Genomic DNA, 26,990 nt, shown 5'->3' on the forward strand with positions numbered 1-26,990 from the left:
GAAATGCTAAAAGAACGAGTGTGTGTCTTTTAGTCTTTACATTCCTCCCCGTCACTTTAAATGAAAGCACGTAAAAAGACATTTAAAGCTGAAGTTAATACAATTTATCCTCCACTTAACCTTCGGTTTAATCTGCTGCCTCATTAAAATAATCTACATTAATAACTCAGATTGTCAGTGAAAACAAACAGACTCTTTCTTGAATATGTAAAATATTTTCTCTTTTAATTATACAAACAAACGACAAAGAAAGAAAATAATAAATAAACCACAGAATGTAAAAAAGGGAACTGAACAGGACGTGGAATGAACGGATTACATACATTTGTTGTATCGTGTTGATGGATTTTCCAGAAGGCTCACACACACACACACACACACACACGGAAAAATACATCACAGTCAAAAATATTACGACAGCGATGTGTTTTCATTGTTTTTGGCTCCGCGGCCCAAAAGCTGAGGTTAAATGCCGCCTCGTGTTTCGGGGCGTTCACACTATTGTGTGAGAAGAACTCGTTTCCCTCCTTCAGAGGAACAGTTTGTCCAGAAAGATCTACAATTTCTGCAAAACTTCATCAGATATGAATGATACGAGCGTTCAAAGAAAAGGTTCAAATCTGCTTTCTGATTGTTTTCAGTCATTCAAAGTGAAAGAGTGGGAAATAGATCCAGAATGCTAAACTTCACTCTCGACTCAGAAGTGGAATATCAGAGTCACTGGACAATGTCGCACTGATTTCTTTATTTTCTATTTGTTAGATACTTTGTAATCCAATTCTGGAGTTACTACACAACAGTACAGTTCTTTATTTTTCAAATTGAGGTCTTCATCCTGTCACATCTTTTAGCTGAAGAGTATGAGATGCTTCGTTTTTGTGCTCTTGGTGACAAAAGAGCAAACGTCCCGACAGTAACGTCTGTAACGATGAAGGCAGCTACTCCGGCAGCAGGTCGTCTCCCAGCTCTTCGTCTGCAAAGTCGTCGTCCTCCACGCGCCTCTTGGCTCCCGTCTTCGGTCTCTCCATCTGAGGCCCCAGAGGGTCCACGTAGGACGCATCTGCACACGAGAGGAGCGCAGGATTTTAATTTTATCAAAATGTATTGATCTCAGAAGTCTAAGAGCATTTCTACAAACTCTTAAATGTCTTCACAAAGCAGCGAGAGCTTCTTAAAACGCCTTTGTTGCTGAAGAAGATGCTGAATTCACTTTAAAAAGGTGTAAACAAACATGTAAGGGGCAGCATTTCACCTCCACCACTGGCTCCATACAGTCTATATTTAAATCATCAGTTATTAAAAACAAAAAGCCAACGAACAACAAGAATACGCAATTCATCCAAACTGCTCTCTCTCTTTACTTCGTATGTAAATATGTGAGACTGGTGGTTGAAGTGAAACTGAAGAACACAACCGGCTCAAAGATAAGAGAGAATAAGTGAGAGGCAGCTTGTATCATGTAATCCGTTACAGAAGAGAGAGAGAGATAAACTGCTTCCTCACCTATTTCCTTTGGGCTGCTGGCCTCGTAGGGCTCATTGGAACCAGGAAGTGACCTCATCTTGGCGCTCAGCCGCTCTCCTTTGGTGCTGCTGCTGCTGAGGCCGCTGTCTGCAAAAACACACACAAACACACACAAACACACACTCAGAACCACTGCTTCAAAAAGCACATCATTGAGTATATTTAGCTAATTCTGACCGTAACAAAAGGTGTTTAAATGTTCCTCCAGCTGTCAGATAAAAAGCGTGAGAAACTCGTGACTTTTGGATCTTTAACACATTTTTCAACTAATAGAACTCAAAGATTCACGGAGGTCAAACGGAGAGTGAGACGGTTTCTTCTCACACTGTGAAAAGTCAACATGGTGGAGATGTGAGACAGAGACAGGACGGTATGAAACGTCTGAGTGTGTGTGTGTGTGTGTGTGTGTGTGTGTGTGTGTGTGTGTGTGTGTGTGTGTGTGTGTGTGTGTGTTTTGTCTTGACGAACCCACACAGCGCCACACACACATTTTAACAAACATTTTAAACTGGATATTTTCTTTACTTTTTTAGTTTTTTATACATGTTGTAAAGATAAACTAAATAAATAAATAAAGATAAACGATTTAGTATTTACAGTATTTTGACTCCTCTGGCTCGTTAACTAACTAACTAAAGTACGCTACAGATCAGCCTCACACCAAACTATTTAAATGTAAATTATACTCAGAACACAAATATGTGGTTTGAGTTTTTCATTTTTTTTTTTTTTTTTTACCAAATCAGAATTTCAGTTCCATTTTCCAAATTAGCCGTTCAGCGAGACTATCTGGCTGCAGGTTTGGCTGTCGGGCTGACGGAGCGCCGCAGTGAGCTGAAGGACAGATGTGATTACACTCAACAGCAGCAAACATCTGGCTGCCAGGTAGCCGAGGAAACCGAGGAAACCGAGGAGAGCAACGGCAGCGAGCTGGAAAACAGGATCCAGAATCAGCGCACACGAGGCCGCTGACTGAAAGCTGGGCCGGAACATGTCAGACACTTTTCCTTTTCTTGGATGGACGCAGTGGTTTCTCTAATAATACACGAGACACGCCGGGCCGGAAGCCAGACCTGAACTTGATCGTGTGCAACAGTTTCCACGATCAAAGTTGAGACGGTTGTGCTCATAACGTCTCAGAGGTTTTCTCTTCTCTTTTTCAGAGACGTGGATCGATATCGATGAGTCAACTCTCTGGCTTTTGAAACTCACTTTCCTGCTCAAACTTATTTGGGAAAAACATTTTGAAAAGGCTTACTGCAAGTTATCTGCACAGAGAGAATAAGAACACCAAAAAAAAGTTAGGGGAGAAAAACTGAAGAAGCTAAAAAACAAACTGGACTCACACTCACTCCACAAGGCTGAACACATGCAGACTTTACAGAGAAGAGGGAAAACTCTCAGGTGCACTTGAGGTTTTTCTCAAATATCTGAAAGATTGGGTGGGTGGGCGATCCCTCATTCCCCCTCCTCCTCCTCCTCCTCCTCCTCCTCCTCCTCCTCCTCATCCTCCTCCTCCTCCTCATCCTCCTCCTCCTCCTCCTCCTCCTCCTCCTCCTCCTCCTCCTCCTCCTCCTCCCCCTCCTCCTCCTCCTCCTCCTCCTCCTCCTCAGAGTAAACACTGATCGCAGCCCAACATCACAGCTGCCTGTCAGAAGATTTCTGGAGCAGCTTCAGGTGTTTTAAACCAGAACGTTTCTAAACTAAACTTTTCCACTTCTGATGTGTCAGAAAGTATTAAGTAAGTAAAAAGGTACGATTGTGCACATGCAGTACCTTTATAAAATACAAATGTTAATAAACTGGTGTAGAGCCAGTGTTTCCATTCTTCTGTGTTGCTCCTTAAATGAAGGAATGAATAAATGAAGGAATGAATGTGCTTCAAGGATAAAGTTGTTCTTGCTTGTGAAAAGGAAGAACTCCATTATTTTACTCAAGTAAAAATACCAATACTACAGTTTAGAAATACTCTGCTACGAGAAAATAATCTTGCAGTCAAAGAAAAGTACAAAGATATTGACATCAGACAGCAGATCTCGTTATCCGAGAGTCCAGGAGTGCAAACTTTACGTACCTCTCCCCGAGTCCAACAGTGGACTCAGTTGTTTAGACTCAGACTGAGACGCTGGAGAGCAAACAGGAAGCACGAGAGAGAACAGATGAAGAAGCCGGAAGAGACGGAGGAGCAGAAAGAAAGACACAGAAAGATTACAGCGTTGGAATAAAGATCATTGCACACAAAGAAGAAAACGAGGCGATTACAGAGAGCTGAGAGCTGATGTGTCATTTTACAGCTTTCATTCTCTCACCTGCTTTAACATCCATCTCTGATGAGCCGTAAGAAAGTGAGAAGAGGGTTTAAGGTTTAGTTAAAGAACTTAAAAACGTGTCATAACCAATATTTAAGGGTACAAACATGTTTCGACCCAGCTACAGGTCTGGCAGCACGAAACTAAATGGAAAACAACTTCTAATCTGATCTAATTTATCTGGACATGGAGGAATAATGGACGTCTTGGCAGGGTGAGGCAGAACTCACATTAGCAGGTGCACGATATATATATTTAACTACAATAAAAAGGACTCCGCTGCACAAGAGAGAGAGCTAAAAGCTGGGCCTCGTTTACAGCTTTTGGCAGCTCTCGAAGTTTGTCTGGATTGCGTTTTGAAATCTGCCGATGAGCCAACTTTAAGCCAGTCTGAGAGAATGTGTGTTTGTTGTGGATCTCTAGTGAAGGAGTGCTACGACTTCCCTCCTACTAGAGCTACTGAACACTCTTATCCTACAACAAGACGAGGCTCCATTGTCAATGTTTACAGCCACAATCCCACAACAGCTGCTCTCATGCACTTTAACATGAAGACTAAAGAAGAGTGGTGTGGGGAAGTATACCCGGAATAACGCCGGCCTTCTTAGGAGAGCTGAGCACCGGAGTGGAGACGCCTGCTGTCCAGCAGCATGTGTGGACAACAGACAGGAGAGAGAGGTGATGACGGACAGCAAGTGTTGATTATAGGCTTTGATTCTGACTTAAACCACCCAAATATAAATAAAAGTACTATACACTTAAAGCCCTGATGCTATTGTGATGACTAGTTTGAGATCACTAAACAATACTGCTTTCAATACTTTAGTACTCAAAAATCAATCAAATCTAACTTACAAATCAATCAAATCTAAGTACTTTGCTACGGAGGCCCTGAAGGAACATAGCAGAAAAAAACAATAGCTGGGCGAAAAATAGATAAATACTTTTGGGTTCTCCTGAGAACTTTTGAGTTCTCTCTCAAAACTTTTGCATTCTCTGGAAAAACATTTGCGTTCTCATACAAAACTTTTGAGTTCTTCCAAAAAACGTTTGAGTTCTCTTAAAACATATATGTTCTCTCGCAACATTTTTGAGTTTTTCCCCAAAACTTTTGAGTTCTTCCAAAAAAGTTGAGTTCTCTCGCAAAACCTTTTAGTTCTCTCTCCAAATCTTTTTGGAAAAACTTAAGTTTTGCGAGATAACTTTTTTGGAAGAACTCAACTCAAAAGTTTTTTTGGAAAAACTCAAAGGTTTTGAGAGAGAACTCAAGAGTTTTTTGGAAAAACACGTTTTGAGAACGTAAAAGTTTTGCGAGAGAACTCAACTTTTTTGAAGGAACTCAAAAGTTTTTTTTGGAAGAACTCAAAAGTGTTTTTTCTTTTAAGAACTCAAAAGTTTTTTTTGGAAGAACTCAAACGGTTTTTTTTTAAGAACTCAAAAGTTTTTTTTGGAAGAACTCAAAAGTTTTTTTTGGAAAAAAGTTTTGTGAGAGAACTCAAAACTTTTGAGTTTTTCCAAAAAGCTTTTGAGTTCTTCCAAAAAACATTTTAGTTCTCTCTCAAAACTTTTGAGTTTTTCCAAAAAGCTTTTGAGTTCTCTTAAAACATATATGTTCTCTCGCAACATTTTTGAGTTTTTCCCCAAAACTTTTGAGTTCTTCCAAAAAAGTTGAGTTCTCTCGCAAAACCTTTTAGTTCTCTCTCCAAATCTTTTTGGAAAAACTTAAGTTTTGCGAGATAACTTTTTTGGAAGAACTCAACTCAAAAGTTTTTTTGGAAAAACTCAAAGGTTTTGAGAGAGAACTCAAGAGTTTTTTGGAAAAACACGTTTTGAGAACGTAAAAGTTTTGCGAGAGAACTCAACTTTTTTGAAGGAACTCAAAAGTTTTTTTTGGAAGAACTCAAAAGTGTTTTTTCTTTTAAGAACTCAAAAGTTTTTTTTGGAAGAACTCAAACGGTTTTTTTTTAAGAACTCAAAGGTTTTTTTTGGAAGAACTCAAAAGTTTTTTTTGGAAAAAAGTTTTGTGAGAGAACTCAAAACTTTTGAGTTTTTCCAAAAAGCTTTTGAGTTCTTCCAAAAAACATTTTAGTTCTCTCTCAAAACTTTTGAGTTTTTCCAAAAAGCTTTTGAGTTCTCTTAAAACATTTATGTTCTCTCGCAACATTTTTGAGTTTTTCCCCAAAACTTTTGAGTTCTTCCAAAAAAGTTGAGTTCTCTCGCAAAACCTTTTAGTTCTCTCTCCAAATCTTTTTGGAAAAACTTAAAAGTTTTGCGAGATAACTTTTTTGGAAGAACTCAACTCAAAAGGTTTTTTGGAAAAACACGTTTTGAGAACGTAAAAGTTTTGCGAGAGAACTCAACTTTTTTGAAGGAACTCAAGTTTTTTTTGGAAGAACTCAAAAGTGTTTTTTTTTTAAGAACTCAAAAGTTTTTTTTGGAAGAACTCAAACGGTTTTTTTTTAAGAACTCAAAAGTTTTTTTTGGAAAAAAGTTTTGTGAGAGAACTCAAAACTTTTGAGTTTTTCCAAAAAGCTTTTGAGTTCTTCCAAAAAACATTTTAGTTCTCTCTCAAAACTTTTGAGTTTTTCCAAAAAGCTTTTGAGTTCTCTTAAAACATTTATGTTCTCTCGCAACATTTTTGAGTTTTTCCCCAAAACTTTTGAGTTCTTCCAAAAAAGTTGAGTTCTCTCGCAAAACCTTTTAGTTCTCTCTCCAAATCTTTTTGGAAAAACTTAAAAGTTTTGCGAGATAACTTTTTTGGAAGAACTCAACTCAAAAGGTTTTTTGGAAAAACACGTTTTGAGAACGTAAAAGTTTTGCGAGAGAACTCAACTTTTTTGAAGGAACTCAAGTTTTTTTTGGAAGAACTCAAAAGTGTTTTTTTTTTAAGAACTCAAAAGTTTTTTTTGGAAGAACTCAAACGGTTTTTTTTTAAGAACTCAAAAGTTTTTTTTGGAAAAAAGTTTTGTGAGAGAACTCAAAACTTTTGAGTTTTTCCAAAAAGCTTTTGAGTTCTTCCAAAAAACATTTTAGTTCTCTCTCAAAACTTTTGAGTTTTTCCAAAAATCTTTTGAGTTCTCTTAAAACATATATGTTCTCTCGCAACATTTTTGAGTTTTTCCCCAAAACTTTTGAGTTCTTCCAAAAAAGTTGAGTTCTCTCGCAAAACCTTTTAGTTCTCTCTCCAAATCTTTTTGGAAAAACTTAAAAGTTTTGCGAGATAACTTTTTTGGAAGAACTCAACTCAAAAGGTTTTTTGGAAAAACTCAACTCAAAAGGTTTTTTGGAAAAACTCAAAGGCTTTGAGCGAGAACTCAAGAGTTTTTTGGAAAAACACGTTTTGAGAACGTAAAAGTTTTGCAAGAGAACTCAACTTTTTTGAGGGAACTCAAAAAAAAATTTTGGAAGAACTCAAAAGTGTTTTTTTTTTAAGAACTCAAAAGTTTTATTTGGAAGAACTCAAACGTTTTTTTTTTAAGAACTCAAAAGTTTTTTTTGGAAGAACTCAAACGTTTTTTTTTTAAGAACTCAAAAGTTTTTTTTGGAAGAACTCAAACGGTTTTTTTTTAAGAACTCAAAAGCTTTTTTTGGAAAAAAGTTTTGAGAACGTAAAAGTTTTGTGAGAGAACTCAAAACTTTTGAGTTTTTCCAAAAAGCTTTTGAGTTCTTCCAAAACATTTTTGAGTTCTCTCTCAAAACTTTTGAGTTTTTCCAAAAAGCTTTTGAGTTCTTCAAAAAAAAAACTTGCGTTCTCTCGCAACACTTTTCCATTTAGTCCTGTTTACCGCTACAGTAATTTGGAAAATAACAATATCGGCCATTGAATTTGATGATTTTCCTGTTCATCAGACCATGAACTAGAATTAGCTCGTGAGCGCATCTCAAGGTTCCTCGTCCTAGGAGAGTGAAATATTTCACCCATCTATTATATTTTCTCCCCCATGTCTCCTTAGATGCATCTTATTTTTCAATATAAAACGTCAGAACCCGAACAAGCACAATTCTAGCTTTAAGTTCTTGATTTTCAAAACGTTGTGTAATAAATAGACACATTTAGAACTGTCCCAAACAGAGTTGATGTTTAAAGTCCACACTTCTCCCCAGACGTTTGAAGATTAGATTAGATTAATTACTTTGCACCAGACATTTCCAGACCGACACACAGCCGGATCTTTGTATGTTGGTGGTATTATGGTGACGACAGACTCACCAGCGCTGCCTTCTCTTCCTTCTCGACGACTTCTGGCACTGCCCTCCCGCCCCGACTTCACCCTCTGCAGGAACAGAGAAAGAAGAAGGGTGGGATTATGAATAAAAATGTTTTAATTTAAATAAAATGTGATTTTTAATCAGATCAGGATTCTGTGGTGAATAAAAACACATTTCATGCTAGACTGTTGGATTCTGGTGACATCTTTTAGTCTCATTATTCGTCTCTCCATGTGTGTCTCATTAATTAAGTCACTCGAAAACTATTTTTAAAACAAATGCCATCAACAAAAAGCTGAGCAGAAACATTTAAATACAAATTCAAGTGGAATGTGACCTTAATAAATGAGAAAACGGGTATAAATGTCACGTGTAACCAAGTCTCATATTACCAGTTTGTGTTAGCAAACGGAGACACAATGTTTAGATAATAAAACAGAGAAATGTACGGAAGCCTTGAGAGAGAAGTTTTTACGAGTCTGCTCTGAAATGTATTTTCTCTTGTGTTTATAACACAGTTCAGGATAATCTTCCTTTCACATTTGTTTCATCTGTGAAACTAAAAGTTTTGGGAAGTGAAAACGTGTTTGTTGTTGTTGTTGTAATACTCATTTCGGCCACAAGAGGCTGAAGTGCACCGCTACAAAATTCTTAAGAGGACTAAAAGCATTCCTGTTATTTTCCAGGTGAGTTTTAATGTCTCCATTTGACTCTAAACACAAAGTACATATATAATGTGTTAGAACGTTATGTAACATTAGAGTCAAGTCTTTCTTTTGGATATTAATGTATTTTTAATCTTCCCGTCCGGGAAAATCAGCCTCTTGTGGATAAAAATTGTATTACAACAACAAACACGAAAAAAATCCTGACAAAATAAAAAATTCTAAAAGTAAAATGATTGGGACTAAAATAAAATAACATTTTTCACCTGTTTCACAGATAAAAATGAATGATTTAATGAATTTAAAAAGATTTTCTTAAGTTCTGTTCTTAAGTTATAAACACAGGAGAGAAAACTATTTACATCCGACTTAGAAAATATTTTTTTCCTCACTCGCCACTCATGACTTCCATAGCTATGGGAATTTCCATGGTAAAATAAGACATTTAGCATACTGCTAATCAGTCTCTCATTCGTCATTTCATACAGCACGCAGTTCTGTGAGCAGCATCAGTTCAGTCTGGAACATTTTGGGATGGATGAGTCAGCGCTCTGGCTCTGTCTGGTTCTCTCTCGCTCTCTGCAGGATTGTTTCTCCGGGCTGATCTAAGAGCAGCTGTTTGTGATTTGACAAAGTCGTCGTCCTCATCTGTTCCTGGCTCTGACGGCACGCGGCTCTGTTACTCTGAATCACGCCTTCTTCAAAAAACCTGACTGACCCCAGACCCACCGGCCCGTCATCTATTCTGGGTGAGGACCTTAAAGGGTAGTTTGGCTGTTTTTAAGTGCGTTTGTATGAGTAACTTCTCCACAGTCAGTGGTTCACTACAGTAGATGTTCTGCTGTGGACGTATTTTAGACTCCTAAAATAATCTATATCAGTTTAAGTTGAACGCTATATTTAGAATGTGTTCGCCTCTTTATCTTGATGTCAGACGGACCTTTATGACGGGAACTGAAGCTGTTATCTATGATCTCTACAAAGACACCAGACTCCATTCACTAGAACAGTAACTTTACCTCACAGACCACAGGAGTCGCTGCTCTACTGCTGCCTCAAACAGGGTTTGTTTGTGTGACTTTGGTGTAAAAATCACTGTTTTTGTAAAAGGACTTAACTATAAATTCACCATTTTTAAATTATGTTTATTATAAAGTGTTAGTATCCAAAAAGGACGACACAAAGTAAGGAATACAGCAGAGGATTAGAGTTAGTCTGGAGAACATTTAAAGCAGGTCTGATGTTGGATGTGTTGTTGAAACCAATCAGAGACAAGCAAACTGTGCTCGCCAATCGAGGGACACGCAGACGTCTCGAGCTATTCTGGGTGTCGATTGATAATGAAAACACAGGCTTCAGTTCCACCATCAGAGAACACAGTAACACTCATCCTGGCTTTCTATAACAGAACCACGTATCTGACCCATTCAAGGTGTCAGCCACGTGTTAAGCAGCTGTGCATCACGTACGAACCGTCCGCTCTCCTCTGAACACCGTTAAGATTCGTGGAAAATCAACAAGAGGAGAAATACAGATGTTTTTCATGCACTGCTGGAGCTGCAGTGACCACTGAACCGTTTTACGGCAAAAAGGACTCGCGCATGTTTTCAATCAGCGTGTTCTTGTCCAGGAAAAGACGACAGGACGCCAAGACATCGGTGAGGAAAAGATCATTAACGAAAGCTCACTAAAGGTCCGTAATATACCAAAGCCAAGTCATGCATGAGGCTGCGTAATGTTAACATTATTCAGATGAATTCCTAATTAAGTTCTTATTATTTGACTCGCTTGTATAAGGCTTTTGATCCTTAAAGGCACAATTCAGATTTTAGTTCGGACTCACCAAAGACAACAGACTCCATCAACAAAAAGGTCATTTAACCTCTCAGAACACAGCTGGTCTACCGCTGCCTCCATCAGTTAGTGTGTTTGTGTTGTAGAGTGACTTTGGGGTTTGGATTCACCAGTCACTCAATAACACAAACCGACGGAGGCAGCGGTAGACCAGCAACATCTGTGTTCTGTGAAGTGAAATCATAGGTTTTTTTTCCCAACGGAGTCTGGTGGTTTTGAAGAGAGCAGAATAACAGCGAGATAAAGAAGTGAAAATACTCTAAATACAACGTTTACTTAAACTGATACTGATTCTTTTAGGTGTCTCATACAACCACACTACTAAACATCCTAATAATCCAGAATATGTTTCATCTTATCTCCATCTGTGGTGCTCTCACTGCTGTGGGGGTTTTCTGCAGAACAAAACTAAAAGATCTATCGTCAATCCAACGCCGTGACCAGTTCTGTGACTCTTGAAGTTGAATGAAGTCGGAGTTTTGTCTCTGCAGTTTATTCAGCGACATTAGTTATTAAGGTAACCGACATAGCCTCCTGTGTGCCACATCTTCTCAACAAAGAGCTATCGGACACCAAGTGATGACAACTAGAAAAGCTTTTATAAACTAGTTAAAGGGTGAATAAATATCAGGTTGTAACGGCTCATGACAGATAAGACATACCTGTTCTCTGATCTCCTTCATCTTCTCCGCTTTCTTCAGCTTGGTGGCGTATTCTTGAACTTCCTTCAACCCCATGTCTGTGCACAGCCTCACCAGGAAACGCAGGCCTGGACGAACACAAACACATTTATATTTCCTTTACACTGATCAGTCAAATCCATCGTCTGCTGTTTAAAGTCGTGTAAGGAACGGGATGAATTACATTCCACATTTTCTGGAAACTTGCGGTGAATGTCTTTATACGTTTCCAGAGCTTTCTGGTAGTTTCCTGTGAAGAAAGAAAAAGAAAAAAGATTTATGTTTATAACTTTAATTGAGCTCGTTGCTCGTTCAATAGTTCTGAATGACAGAGTTTAGGAATTCCAATGTGGATTGAATCTACTTTTCTGTTATCTGGTTTTCAGTCTCAAATTGACTGAGAATAGAAGTTTAAATGTTATTTAAAATATGCCAAGAATCATTCTCACCACTCTTTCTGTAGCAGCTTGCCACCATGAGCTGCCACTTCACCTGCGTGGGTCTGAGAAACACATCAAGTCAGTACGAACAAACTGCACGGCGATGACTTTTCTTTATAAAAGGGAGAGATCGGTAGTTTAAAAAAAGATCAATTCTGAATTCAGCTGGAAGGCTTGAGCGTCTGTGATCAAGAACAAAAAGAACAACTTCCAGATGAGAACAAGCTTCATGTTTGATGAAAGAAGACATGAATCAAAACAAGATGTAATAAGACACGAACCACTTCATCATGTCGGAAAAGTGTAGAAATAACATCATTAAAAGCCACTTTAAAGACCTCCAGACGGTTAGATTACTGAATAACTCATTTATTATTGTCTTAATCTTATTGAGTCTTATCATACTTATAGATGCATTTCACCGCATTTGACTGCACAACCTTTTAGTGTAGTTCTTTTAAGATGTATTAGTTTATTATTAAGTTTATTTATATTGCACATACGTTTTTAAACGACGCAATTCAAAGCTCTTTACAAAAAACATCAAGAAACACAACATAACTAAAGAGTTCAGAGAACAGAAAATGAAAACAAGCTACACAGGAATGAAAGTTACAGCGTATGTTTTTAAATTATTTGATTTAATTAAATCAGGATTTAAAAGAAGTGAGCGTTGCAGCATAGTTCCAGATATATGGAGCATAAAAACTGAACGCTGCTTCTTCACGTTTCATTTTGACTCTGGAGACAGAAAGCAGACCTGAACCAGAAGACCTCAGAGGTCTGGGTTTGTGTTTTGGTCCTAAATATGTGTTTCTATAAACTACAACTTGAACATGAGATATTTCTGAAGATGAACTTGACTTTACCAAAAAAAATACTAGTTTTTTGGCCTTACTTGCTGCAATTCTCAACTTTACCCAGGTTTGTTATCGTTACTGTAGCTGGTGGTGTCTTACTGTATTAGTGTGGCTCTTTCAAAGTACGGAATGGCCTTCTCGCAGAACTTGGTCTCGATGTAGTAAGCCCCGAGCCACTCGATCACATCGATGTTGGAGGGGAAGTACCTGAAGGACTGGATGGCAAACACACCCGACACATCGGTTATTTCTCTACTGTTCACACACGTGCGCCACATTCAGGAACATTTCCGTCTGCCGCCTTTTCACACACGCCACGGCAATGCTGGAATAGATTGAGCAAGAGACGGTCCAGCAGGGGGCGCTGATGCAACACTTATGGAAGCCAACCGCCATGAAACTCAACACAATAAGAAGAAGGAGAAAGGCGGAAGAAGTCTCTTATTATCTCGTTTTTGTCTTGTGCCATATGTTCTTTTAACGTATTCATTATTTATTCATTGTTAGTATCTCATCACCCACGTTAGCATTGCTACGCTCAATATACGTCACCAACACGGCTGTTAGCTCGGCTTGCTAGCTAGCTAGCTAGCTAACTTCGCTATGTTTCACGCACAAATGTACAGGTTTCTTCCCTGATGTGTTTTATTCAGCGACTCTTTTTATCTGCCGGGAAGAGAAAGAACGAGGTAATTCTGGTATGAAAACACACAGACATCGTAGCTTCAGAGAGAAACGTCACGTACGACACTTTTGAGTGTATTGTCTTTCTAAAAAAAAATATTTTCAACATTTTCAAAATTTTGCTAAATTATCTTTTAAATTGACAAACGTGTAATTCATGGCACAATTCAAACAGGATCAAATAATTATTGTACTATACATATCTTTTCCTAAAAAAGGTCCCATGGTGGTCCACTTCGCCTCTCTATTGTCAACTAATGCTGAAATGTTTCTTTGACGATTAAATGTTAAATTAAAATACTGTGGTACCTCGTAGTAGTACTGGAAAGCCTGGGACTTATCCCCCTCGGCCCCGTAGAGCTCTCCCAGTTTGGCCAGTGCCTGGGGGTCCGTGTGGGTTACACTCAAGACCTGGATCAACCACTCGATGGCCTGTTGGGGATCCTCCAGAAGCTCATACCTGATGCCGGTGAGTCAAGGACCAACAGATGCTCAACATGGGAATGGACAGGTTTGAATCCCTTAATGGAAAAAACGTCCCAGAAACATTCTCAGTAGGATACAGGTGGGCCAGCTGGTACATGACTTGGGCACTGTTCCTCAGAATGGCATGGAGCTTCAGGAAGCACTCCAGAGCTTCCTCCAGACGCTTCAGTCCTTTATAGGTCAGACCTGGGACGAGTGGATATAGAGGCCAAAAAACTGTCAATCAAGTAGATGAACGAACTCTGGTCTGATACGATAAGAAGTTTCTTTCTTCTTGATTGTTTTTGTCAAAAGGACTCTTTTACGGTTACTATACTATAAATTGAGCTCTGCGTTATCCACCACTGCACTATTTCCCGTTACCCAGGTTGTAGAGGGCCTCGGTGCAGGAGGAATCATTCCTCAGTGCCTCTTTGTAGAACTCTGCAGCCTTCTCGTAGTCCTGCTTGACGAACACCGTGTTGCCTTTGTTGATAAGTGCCGCCGGGTTGTAGCGATCGGCGGTCATGGCGAGGTCGGCGTATCGGTCGGCCTGGTCGTAGTCCTTCTCCTGTAACACGTGGAACATCAGACATCGACTGTGCTGAAGTGTCCTTTGAGCACTTAAGTAATATTTATTCTAATTCAGGGTTTTAAGCTTCGAAAATTAAAATCCAACCCCACTTTTAAAATTCATCAATGAGAGGATCTTACCAGGAAATAGAGGAAGGAGAGGTTGGTGGCTGCAGCACTCTTCACTCTGCTGTCCTTCTTCTCAAATGTCTTCAGAGTCTCCACCGCCTGATTGACACACAACAAGCTGTAAAAGCTGGACAGTAATACTATAAAAGTTCAGAACAAGCTCGACTTCCCCAGTATGTAAAACACCTACAAACATCAAACATCAAATCATGACGTGAACTGAAGCTTCTGGAGTTTAGTGTGATTTTTGCTGAGCCGGCATACCTTTAATAGATACTCTTTATTTTAGCAAATAACAGAATGTGTCATGTATATTTTAGAAAACTACAGTATATAAAACAGAGCAAAGTATGGAAGCCCATTCTAGCCAAAAAAAAAAAAAAAAAGAAATCCAACCAAAAAAAAAAGATCATGATGTTTTTTTTAATTATTTTATTTTATTTAACTGAAAAAAGTAAAAAAAAAAAAAAAAAAGATTATGATGTTTTTTTTGTTTTGCTAGCAAAAGAGATTAGAAGTGCGCATGCGCGATCTCCTCACGATCTCCTGACGATCTCAGGTCCCTTCATCCCCTCGCCAGTCTTTCCATGAAAACGACATGCAATTCTACATATTAATACTTATAATGATATATAACATCTAACATTTACAAAAGTCACCAGTAATAGTTACCTTGTGTAGAATTGCATGTCGTAACATAATCTTTTTTTTTTTTTTTTTTTAACTTTTTTCCGGAACAAATACGACATGCAAAAATCTGGGTGGATATATATATAATTTCTTTTGGGTGGATTTTATTTTATTTTATTTTTTTCGGGTGGATTTTTTATTTTATTTTGCTGGCGGGAATGGGCTTCCATAGTAAAGAACCACCATAAACCATGAAGTAAATCACAATTTAAAGAGTTTAATGATCGCAGGATGCATATTGGGTTTTCTAAATAAAACTCCTCACATTTGATTAGTTGTCATGTCACTGTAAATGGATTATATACTGGGGAGATTATCCAACAACAATAAGGTTTAAAAGTCTTTAAAACCACCAGCTACACTACAGCTGCAGGCTACACCACCACCACTGTCTATGAAGAGCATCAAAGCACCACACACATGCATCAGATGTATATATGGAGCTGCAAAGTGTTCACTATCAATTAAATAAATACACAAATGTACAAAACAATAATAATTTGTGAAATAATTAACTCTTTATAATAAAATGTTATTTCGTCCTTATTTTTAGACATTTTTCTGTAAAGATGCCCTTCAAAAGTCTCCTTTATGTCACTTTATATTTCATAAAATCACTTCTTAAGAGCAGCGGTTGAGCTTAATGTACGGAGTGAAAGGTTCCCGTTATATTTTAGGAAAGGATTGTGGAAGCGACGTCTCTTTGTTTTGTATTTTGGCGATGTTTTTAATATAAGATATTTAGTTTCTCAGGACATAAGTAAGTTAAATACTAATCTTTGTAGACGGACGTCTGATATTTTGCCCCATTTGTCTGGAATCATTGACCGAGTCGACTGAAACACCGATATCAACAGAGGAAGTAAAACGATGAGTTAGAGGTTCAACTGATTGTGGGAGTGACTGTTTCAGTTTTTAATTTCCTTTTTGTACTTTTTTAAAAGAATTTAGTTATAATTTCATGCGATTGCCATGGTTACTTTTTATTATTATTTGTTCCTGTTTACTCAGGTCTCACTTGTAAATGAGAGATCGAGAGATCGAGATAAATATATATATATGCATATATTAATGATAGCATGGTGACAATGGTGATGTGACAATGACATTACGATTAAAATGTGTCATTATGAAATTAAACAATATGAAATGTGTTGATTAAATAAAACCAGACAGAAAAAGGGGCATTTTTAAATAAAGTGCATGTCGCAAAATTAAAATTATATTTAGTTATTATTAAAATTAATGATGAAATAAAATGTCATGATGATAAAGTTTAGTTTTAATAATTTCACAAATTGCTGGTTGATTTATATATTTTACACAATGTATTGATATGATTATATATCTTAATTTGTTAACATGTTCCACAGATGTGAAGCCTGAAGGCTGCTGCAGTTTTAACCAAAGTTCCTCTTGTTAAAGAAGGAACTTCAGATTAAATATTTACGCTCTGCACACAGATTCTCCCTCCTGGTTTGTGGATTTTTGAACCAATAGCTGCGTCTCCAACTTCTCTCGGCGAGCAGCAACATTTCAGAGGAAAAAAGAACCAAACAGTCTAAACGTGAACACGGAAACAGAAGGCACACATACCTCGACCTTAGGCATGCAGACGGGAAGGAAACGAGACAAAAGCAGGAGAGAACGGAGGGCAATGAGAACGAGTGTGAAGCCGCACACTCATGAAACAGCATCAGATGTAAACAAAGACAAATGTGAACCACGCTGGTCAATAACCGCCCGGTAACACAACGTTAAAAAAATGGACAAAAATAAAACAAAAAGGACGACAAGGACCGGATCAGCCACATTTCAGGTATGTAAAGAGAGAGATACCACTCACTGTCTTTCTTTGTTTTTCATCATTTTAAATGTAAAATGTTTTCCAGTTTTTATTCATCTGTTGAAATGTTTTAATTACACTTAAAAAATGCATGAATTCTTCCTGCCACTGTTATTTACTTTATCTGTAAAAGGAAGGTTTTCTGTTTAAATGTACAGCACTTCAAACTACATAGTCTGTAATAATAAATAAAGATTATTATTATTAATACTTTACCAATGTATAAATGTAATTGCTACTATGACACGTTTTCTTTCCAGGTTCAGATCACACACACACACACACACACACACACACACATATGTACGACAATGTTCCGTTTCTGGTTCGGTCTCTTATCTAACTGACTCACACTTTTGTAATGATATTATTTATAACGGATGTTTTACATTTGAAGCGTTCACGTTAAATAATTGTGCTGAACTTCTGGCTTTCTAACTCTATTCTCAAATATCAAATCTATAACAAGGTGGCAAATATTTACGCAATACCGCGGCAAGAACCACAGACTAAAGGAGCGATATTATTATTAATAATAATAATAATAATAATAATAATAATAATAATAATAATAATAATAATAATAATAATAATGAATTGAGTGGTATGGCCCTTTAATCTAACCCGACTGACCTGGTTGAAGTCCTTCTGTCTGAGGTAGGTGATGGCTTTGTTTATCTCCAGATCGTTGGCGAGCTCGACATACTGAGAGCTCTTCACCATGTCCACACACCTAAAACAAACAACAACAACAACAACAACATGAACCGTGTAACATTTAATGCATCGCGGGTAAAAACATGTAATTATTAGCTTTATCTCAATGTGACCAATAAAGCAGCTGCGTGGTAGCTTTACATAGTGTAGAGACATGTTTGAAGGGGCGGATGCATGAGATGTCTTCATATGATCGTCGTGGTCAAAAGAGATCGCGATACAAAATGTAAAGTTAGTGAAATAAATTCATCTTTAACGTTGTTTGTTGTGCATATTTTTTGGCAAATCAGTTACACTCAAAAGAGAGAGAGAGAGTCTGTAACCATAACTGTATAAATATGATCTATAAAAAGACATAAGATGCACTGGATTATTAAAACAACACTATCACATGTGTTCAGACACACGTTCATGTGTGGCTGATAACATCTGACTTTTAGAACAACGCTGCATGTTTTATTGCTTCATGCAGCTTTACATGCCTTCATGTAAATTATGCATTTTTGTTTGTTTTTGTTCTTATTTTCTATTGTGAAGCACCGTGAGCTGCATTTTATGTATGAAAAGTGCTAAATAAATACAATGTATTGTTATTATTATTCATTATTAAGTGACCGAGCAGCTTTTTAGTGGTTATACTTAAGTTTCTACAAACACATTGTTATTGGCATTAAATCAGTGGTGGGTAGTAACGCTGAGTATTTACTTTGTTACATGTTCTTTTGTAGAAATTGTACTTGGACGTAATAAATTGCATCTAATGAAGTTTTTTACTCTTACTCAAGTAGTTTTATTTCTACTTGAGTCAATATAATGATAACATTAATACACTTTTACTTCACTGTTTGTATTTACTCTCTCCACCCTCACTGCAGGACATCCTCTGAAGCGATGAAGCTCGGCTAGTTTAAGAGAAACAAAAACGTGAGTGTGGAGCGCAGACGTAGAGAAAGAGGAGAAGCAGGAGAGGATGGGACGGTTACAAACACCCACACAGACTCACTACAGGAGCAGCAGGCTCCTAAACCTGCCCCATCATAAATATATAAATATATAAATATATAAATATACATATAGCTTTTATAATTGTGGTTTCTGGCTCGGTGTTCTCAGAGGGAGGCAGATCTGTTGTTTGCAAACTTTCCTCTCTCCGCTTCATCTGAAAAACTGTTTCCATATTTTATTCAGAGTGACCTAACTGGGTGGAAAATCCAGGAAAATCTGAAATCTGATAAAGGGAATCAAGAAAAAACACTTGAGGACATCCAGTCCCTCGTTTTGATTTTCAGTGCCAAACTATTTAGATTTAGTATCTGAAACATGCAGTTCAGCAGAGAGACCCTCTCTGATCAGACCCACATATCAGTGAGCAGCTTGAACATCATGTTTTTGAGCTTCTGTCAGGGAGCCGGAGTGCTGTCGTACGTCACACACCCTCTGGTGTTAAGATGTGAAGATGAAAAACAAACCAGTCGAATCCGGTGGCAAAAGAAGTCTCGATGGCCGGAGCGATGAGCTTGGCCGCCGTCATGATGTACTTCTCAGTCAGGACTTTTCTGTGTCGAGTACACAACGAGACAACATCAGGCTGAGAAGGACGCGACACAGATCACGTTTCCAGTGTTTTTGTGTGACGTGTTTCTTACAGATCTCTCTCCATCGTGTGAAGTTTGTCGTTCTTAATGGCCTCGATGACCAAACCGGAGTCGGTGTCGTCCTGAGAGACGAGACAGAGATTTACATTAAGGTGGTTCTTACAGGACCCACGCTCCACAACCCCCAACGCTTTCCTTTGAATATTAGTATTCTGTGCAAGGTCAGTTGTGAAGAGTCATTTTGAGAACTGACATTTGTTTTTTCTTGGTGAGGTCTGAGGAGACAGATCATCAGTCATGGAGAGAGTTTAATCTTGTTCAGCGAATAATCAGCAACATTTTCAGCCACGTAACCACGTTGAAGGCTTTTTATTTTATCTTTATACGCCACTCCAAATAACTGTTCTGTGATCTTAAGAATATTGAATTAACTATTAACTATTGAATTGAATTGACTATAGTATTACTAAGAGAGACAAAAAGCTATTGTGACGTGATCACCCTACAAAGACCAACAAAATCCTGTATTGTGAATTAAGTATTAATAATAATAAACTTTACTTATACAGCACCTTTCAAAACACCGTTACAAAGAGCTTTACAGTAAAACAGAACATGTTCTAAACACAAAGAGAACAAAAACAAAGTCTTTTTTATTAAACTTTCTGTAGTGAATATAACTCGTCAAAGTGTTTTGAAAAAGTTAAACGCCATGTTGTGAATTTTGGAAATTATTTAATTTATCTGTTGGAATTCACAACGCTCTGGAGTTATTGGAAATGTTTGGATCACACACGCACCACTGGAATTAATAAAAAAAAACAGTATCATTGTAATAATATTAGCTGGAAACACAATAAATGCAAAAAGAAGAAAATCGTCAAAAATTGATTTAGAACTTGAATGTCAACGTTACGGATGAAGCTTGGAACTATTGGTTTCAGCCCCACAAAGAGAGAAAAAGAACAGTTTCATAACCACAATAAGTTACATAAATAAACACCGCTGCACTCACATTAGAGGGGAGGTACTTGTCCTCGTCGTCGATGCCCAGAGGCACTGAGATGAGCTTCTGAAAGGCCTTCTTCATCCGCTCCCGGTCACCGATGGCGTAGTAGCACAGGATGAGGTTGAAGCCCGTCTTGATGTTGGGGCTCTCGCTCATGATGTGCTCAAAGGACGTTATGGCGTCCGAGTACTGGCCCATGCGGACGAAGACCACACCGATGTTCTGCATGATCTTGATCCTCATCTCCTTGTGCGCGTTGGAGATCTGATCCAGGGCCATCCGGTAGAGCTTGATGGCCTTCGTGTAGCTCTTCTGCTTGACGTGGATGTTGGCCATGTTGACTTTGAGGCGGCCTGGAGGAGCGGCACAAGACGCAGTTTGACGGAAAACCACAGCAAAGCAACAACTGATACAACAAATAATGTGACGCAAGTCAATACGTGACTATTGTTGATTTTAAGACAAACAGCCTGTATCCACAAAGCTGTCCGATGTTTATAATTCACACAAAACACTTCATTCAAATAAGCTTTATTGGCATAAATGTTCAGGTTACACGATAGCCAAAGCTAATGTAACATAACTCAAATACATATTCTTGAATAATTATATTTTACACAAGGAAACAAAATAGATAATAACTAGAAATACACTTTATATGACTTTGTATGTAATCCATCAGAAACATTTACTTCAGAGCTTGTGGCAACAGTCAACATACTTTGAAGGTAATATTGCACATTGATTTTTCTCCCCACATATATAAGGACGTTTCTAAATTCTACAGTACATGTAGGTTCTTATTACCAATCTTTCTTGGTTTCCTGTGTTTTTGTAATTAACATCCCTGTGCTACGGTTTACAAGACAGTTTTATTTAAACTATTTTAGCTTTTGAGGAAGTTTTTGTTATTAAAATAATTTCTACTTTGATGCTGCACTGCCAAACAATCACAGTATGAAAAACATCCTCTTTGATTTTACAGCCATCTTCAGAAATCACAGGATTTTCTGTCCTGCCTTCATAACTGAGTGGATTCATGACGGCAGCCGTCGTTTAAAGACATCTGCTCACCTGCGTTCTGGAACGCCTTGTTCCTCACGATGAGCTGGTAGCCGTTCAGGGCCTCTGGGAACATCTCATTGTTCGCTAACTGGTTGGCAAGATTCAGCAGAACCTGGTGACGACAGACACGTTCAACATTTCTAAATCAAATAATAATCAAAAAAAAAAAACGTTTCTTAATCCAGTTGGAAAATTGGCAAAACTTACTGTATCAAACAGTAAGAGCATTTCTCTAGCGCCACCAAATAGACCAGAATGCAATGCAGCTACTGTGCAAGTAGCCTTTTACGTGAGAAGAGCTAGAATAACTCTCGCTCTCTCTTATTTGTGCTAAAGCACCACACTGTAGGGAATCACTGGGAGAAGAAGAAGGCTGGTTGACGGTGAGTGATTTACCGAATCATTGAGAATAAAGATTATTAGACTTCATCACTAAATATCTCCTCAAACACAGAGTGTGTATCTGTATCACAGATAATAACTGAATATGCAAATGAAAGAAGTATTTTTTTTCTTCTCAAACGTACATGTAGCGTGTATGTTTCTGCTGTCTCTGAATCAAAACAATAACTAAAGGCGGAGTTTGGCGACGCGGTGAAGAAGCGTGGGATCATGGGAGTTGTTGTCTTCATTGCAGTTGTTGGGATTCCTTCAGTGTTCATCATTCAGGAGGATTGAATCACAGAAGTGTCCTCCTCTCAAAAACAAACAAACCTGCAGATTGAAACACTGAATGAAGCGGCGTCGTTAAAAACAATGGGTGTTTCTCCGACGCTGTTCGGGGGACGCTGGACGTTCTGATGAGGCTGATAGCCGAGCCGATGCTACCGTTAGCTTAGCTTGTTTCTCTGATTACTTAAGATCCAGACGTCTGATGACTAACATCCTTCATCCGCTTAGAATATAAAGTTAAAAACCACTAAAAGCTAAAGTTTGTATGTAAAAAATGTGTCTTAAAACTGGATAAAAAGTCAATTTATGAAAGCTTCTGGCAGACAACCACCACGCTGCACAAAGAAGATAAGACGAAATATAAAACACACCGTTACCTTGACTAAAACTACAGATTCCTCTGGTTTGAACATCGTTGGAAACATTTCAGTTAATGTGAGAAAACACAAATGAACTAAATGCATAACACAGGTCTAGTTACACCTTTAAGTGACTGATAAAAACCAGGCTTAACGAGTGGATATTCCAAAGAATGAAGAGTGAAGGAAGTTTATTTACAGACACTGGAACAACTTGTGATGAACAGCAAACTGTAGTTACTTACAGAGTAGGTGAGGTCCAGATTGATGTGCTCTGATTGATGTGCCTGATCCCTCTGTCTCACCAGGGTTCTCTCCTTCCTCCCAGCCTCTTTGGCTTTGTCCAGCGCCTGCAGAAACACAACAGCAAGAGAACATTTACAGCAGAGAAACATATCTTAAAGAAAGTGTTTGAACGCTTCAGTTAGAACAGGTTTCTGCTGCACGTCAAGATGAATTACAAACCCTACATGTTGTCTAATTCAGTGTACGGGCGACTAAAGGCGAGTGAGCCAGAAGCGTTATTACAGTGTTGATTTGGTAGGAAATGTAAGGCGCCTCTGAAGATTTAGACTAAAGGGCTGACACACAGAAAAATGAATCACTGCTACACTCGGAGGCCCCTCTCTCCCAATCCTAACAGACACGTTCTACTAAACAGGATGTTAAAGATTGACAGAGTCGGACCAGTTGTAAGGCTCCAATGCTCTGGGCCATGCAGCTCTCGTCTATCAGGTCGTTCACTTTCTTCTCCAGGATCTTGATCTTCTCCTCGGGCCTGCAGGACCACAGACACAGCAAAAACACTGAGCCGTGATGTCAGAGTCTCTCTCCACCGGCTCATTAGAGACCGTTCAGTTATATGTGAAGAGCGACGGAAGCATTTCACTTAAAGTTATAGTGGAGAGAATAAAAATGTGTATAATACCAGTTTGATTTATTAGCTAGTAGTATAATATGTTACCCAAAAATACATAATTTGTCCTTGTAATATGAATTGCTTCTCTGGATATAACAATGATGTACTTTATTCTGACTGAATATGCATCTTGAGATCAAACACTTAATCTTAGATGATGCAGATATAATATTAAACAAAACACTGAAACAGTTTAAAGATAGTTTAAATGTTAACAACCTACATATCTTTGAACTGCACTAACTTGTATGAAAGGAGCAATAATAAATAAAGTTTGATCTCACGTGTCCTCGTTCTTTGCTTCAAGTGGAGCCGCCGGACCTCTGGACTGACCCAGAGGGTCAAAGGTGGAGCCTGAAAATACGAATCATACTTTACTGTTTGCATAGTTACAATCCTAGAGATAAACATGGAGGCTCAGGCTAATACAAACAGCCAAATGTCCTTGAGTTTATGAAGCAATAAAATAAGATAAATAACCCTCCTGCTGCTGTGCCGACAAAGTCTCTCTAAGACTGAGGCTACATCCACACGACTCCGCTTTCAAACTAAACGATCTCCGTCCAGACGAACACGCCTGAAAACGAATATCACGTGACTCTTCACGTACACTGGGCGTGCGCGTGGGTGTCGATGTAAACAGGAAGTAGATTGGTTGCTTAGTTAAAAAGAATACGACAGAGTAATAAAGTCTTTAATAATGAAAGGTCGTCTTTGATACTTAAGATCTTCTCTAAAATCTTCCTCTATGAACTCAAACAGACAGAGTTCGTGGAAAGTTTTAGAAGTTTTATTTTTCAGACTTAGTTACAGCGCTGCGGGTCTGCTCTCTCTCTCTCTCTCTCTCTCTCTCATACATCACATTTACTTTAAAATCAACACTTACACGTAACAGTTTGCTAGATTATGGGTCCATAAATGTGGTCAACACACGTCTCTCACTCGTTCCCTCGTTGTTGTCTGTTCTCACTCGTAGCTCTCCTGGTGGCTTAGCTATCTGTCCTACTGAATAGCATTTACTGCTAACCGCGACTTCAGACGGCCGCTCCATAGGTCTGATAACGCCGCTGGACACGCCGCTCGCTGATCGCTCAACTAACAGCTGCTTCCTCCGTAATAATGCAGACTTTAACAACACAACAGCTGCTAGTAAAGACAACACGGTCAGCACCGCCTGTAATCAGTTGTCCAAGTTAAATTAACCTGGTAGTCGATCGGTAATCAATGTTGTCGTTTGTGAGCTTCTGGGTAAGGGTCACGTGATAGACGTCATGACACTTAAGAACCAATCAAGTAGCGAACGCGGGTGTGGGCGTCATCGTTTCCAAACCATCCACACGAAAACGCAACCCCGGAGTTTTCAAACGTATCCGTTTTCGGTGCTCTAGAACTCCGGCCTAGTGTGGACGCTCAGTGTAAACGTAGCAAAACATGTGTTTTCAAATGGATACGGAGTAATGTGGAAGATTAACTTCCACAATGTAGACACAGTCTGAAGATAATTTAGCATAACACAGTCTCTCTCTCTGAATCATCACGCGGTAATCCCAATCAACACATGTGTAGTGAGACCATCTCTGTCTGAAACTGACCTCTGGTCAGGGAGGTGTAACCTGCTGCTCTGACGGCAGTCATTGGCCGGGCTGCTCCATCCTGTCACATTTAAAAAATAGCAAAACATGTTGACAATATATCGTGATTTATTTCCTAATTTGCTTCATTTTTCACAATTTTCTTCCCAAAAACAAAGCTATTGTTAATGTTTAGCAGGTTCTTGTTGCGCTTTGAGTAAATGCATGTGTTTATAAAACCTACAACAAACCCGATATTGATCTAAAATCACCCCACATGAAGCACTGAGTAAGTGAGATCTGTCAACTAACGCTAAATAAAAACCATGCGGGTCCATCCATCCTGCTCACCTGCACAGCTCCAGTCATGGGTCGGCCCATTGAAGAGGCCAAAGGGATCCGAGCCTTCATGAACAAAAGGTATGAGACGGGTGAGATAATATAGGCACGGTTACCTAAAAATATAACTTATATACATTCTGAATTATTCCGTGTCATATTGTACTTACTCCAAAGGAAGTCGCCAAAGGCCGAGCTCCGATGGCAGTGCCAGGAAATTTGGCAGTCATCTGGATAATTAAAGACATGACATCTTATGATTAATATTAACTAATTAGTGCAATTAGGACATATTTGATCCTCCTGTCTGTCCGTCTGTCTGTCTCTCTCTCTCACACACTTTTACAAACAAAAGTACCTCAAAATGAGTCTTAAGTACAGTACTTTAAAAAAAAGTAGCAATATCACAGTGTAGAAATACACAGTTACAAGTAAATTCCTGCATTACCAAAGTAAAAGTAACAAAATATAAAAAAGTAAAAGCACTCAATATGCAGAATGGCTCAGACTCACACATATTGTTTATTACATCACTGTAATATAATCATCAAAGCATTCATGTGTTCATCACTTTAATGTTGCAGCTGAGCTATTAAAGGTGGGGCTCATCTGAAATCGTAATGTATAGTAATATGTCATAATGTATCAGTTGATGATATTTTGCATTCATAATCTAGTGACACTATAGCAGATACTCACCGGAGGTCTTCTTCCATGACTCGTCCTCACTGCTTGCTGGAAGCCCACATCATTCTCCAACTCCTGGAAATGTGTCAAACATTAATAATAATAATAATAATAATAACAATAATAACAATAAACTTTATTCCGATAGTACTTGTCAAAACAAAGTTACAAGGTGCTTTACAACACAAAATAAAAATGGGAGCCAAACAATTAAAGCCAGTCTAAGAGCAAACATTGAGCAAAAGGATCTACATATGAGAAATAGTCATATATATATATATATATATATATATATATATATATATATAAAAAGGTTTTAAGAAGTGGCATTAATAATAACACTTTAATTCGAGCCACAAACCCTGTGAAAGCTAATAAAAGTAGGTTTTTAAGAAGGATTCAAAAGAGCATAAGCAGCCAGTCTGACCTCCTCAGACAGACAGACAGACATTATTAATCCCGCAAAGGGAAATTATTTAAAATATATTTAAGCAATCAAAGTAACGGAGTAAAAATAATAATAATAGAGTATACAAATGCAATGAAATAGAATAATATTACATTAACTAACTAAACAGTAGTGCAAAGATAGAACCAAACAACAGAGTTTATTCTTTACATACTCATCAATAATCAATCATTTTAAATGATTATGTTGTTTTTATCCATCTATCCAACTCCTGGTTTGAGCCATGCAAGCTGCCAACTTCAGAGCTAGCTCACCTAGCATAGCCGCTAACTCACCTCGGAGTCGAACGTTGGATTGTAGTCGTTGTAACCGGAATAAAGATCCTCCTCCTCCACAGCCAGGTGCACGTTCTCCATCTCTCGCTCTCTGTGACGAACCGCTCATGAACAATACGAACAAAACAAAACCTGTTAGCTGTTATATAAATACACAGAAAGGTAAACAGCGAAGATAGTTTGTGTTGTCGTTTCAGGATTTTCAAATCCCACAATTCAACGCGGCATGGGTGGGACAGTTTACGTTCTCGAACCTCTGATTGGTTACTTTACACGTCAATCAACCATTAGCATGAACACTATTGGTCGAAGCTGATTTCACCCGTTGCTAGGATACAGATGTAACCTAACAGCTAGATTGTATCGTTCGCATATCAGTTTCATC

General features: G+C 38.3%; 1 protein-coding gene across 2 annotated transcripts; it reads right to left on the reverse strand.

Moving 5' to 3' along the window:
* Positions 1 to 243: 243 nt before the first annotated feature.
* Positions 244 to 26,787, reverse strand: ift88 (intraflagellar transport 88 homolog). 2 transcript variants are annotated; one of them, XM_079169552.1, is made up of 25 exons: positions 26,606 to 26,787; positions 25,874 to 25,936; positions 25,345 to 25,404; positions 25,187 to 25,240; positions 24,857 to 24,917; positions 23,549 to 23,618; positions 23,033 to 23,123; positions 22,591 to 22,695; positions 21,324 to 21,426; positions 20,256 to 20,602; positions 19,292 to 19,362; positions 19,115 to 19,201; positions 17,562 to 17,661; positions 14,405 to 14,491; positions 14,075 to 14,261; positions 13,789 to 13,897; positions 13,535 to 13,685; positions 12,641 to 12,756; positions 11,691 to 11,743; positions 11,426 to 11,491; positions 11,224 to 11,330; positions 8,044 to 8,107; positions 3,599 to 3,649; positions 1,504 to 1,611; positions 244 to 1,060 (listed from the first exon to the last, which is right to left on the reverse strand). In XM_079169552.1, the coding sequence occupies exons 1-25, from the start codon at positions 26,684 to 26,686 to the stop codon at positions 939 to 941; spliced, it is 2,514 nt and encodes an 837-aa protein (XP_079025678.1). In that variant the 5' UTR covers positions 26,687 to 26,787; the 3' UTR covers positions 244 to 938. The 2 variants fall into 2 exon arrangements, with proteins under 2 accessions (XP_079025678.1, XP_079025679.1); XM_079169553.1 differs by lacking the exon at positions 3,599 to 3,649.
* Positions 26,788 to 26,990: the final 203 nt, after the last annotated feature.

This window comes from Pholis gunnellus (assembly GCF_910591455.1).
Source record: "Pholis gunnellus genome assembly, chromosome: 12".
NCBI lineage: Eukaryota > Metazoa > Chordata > Actinopteri > Perciformes > Pholidae > Pholis > Pholis gunnellus.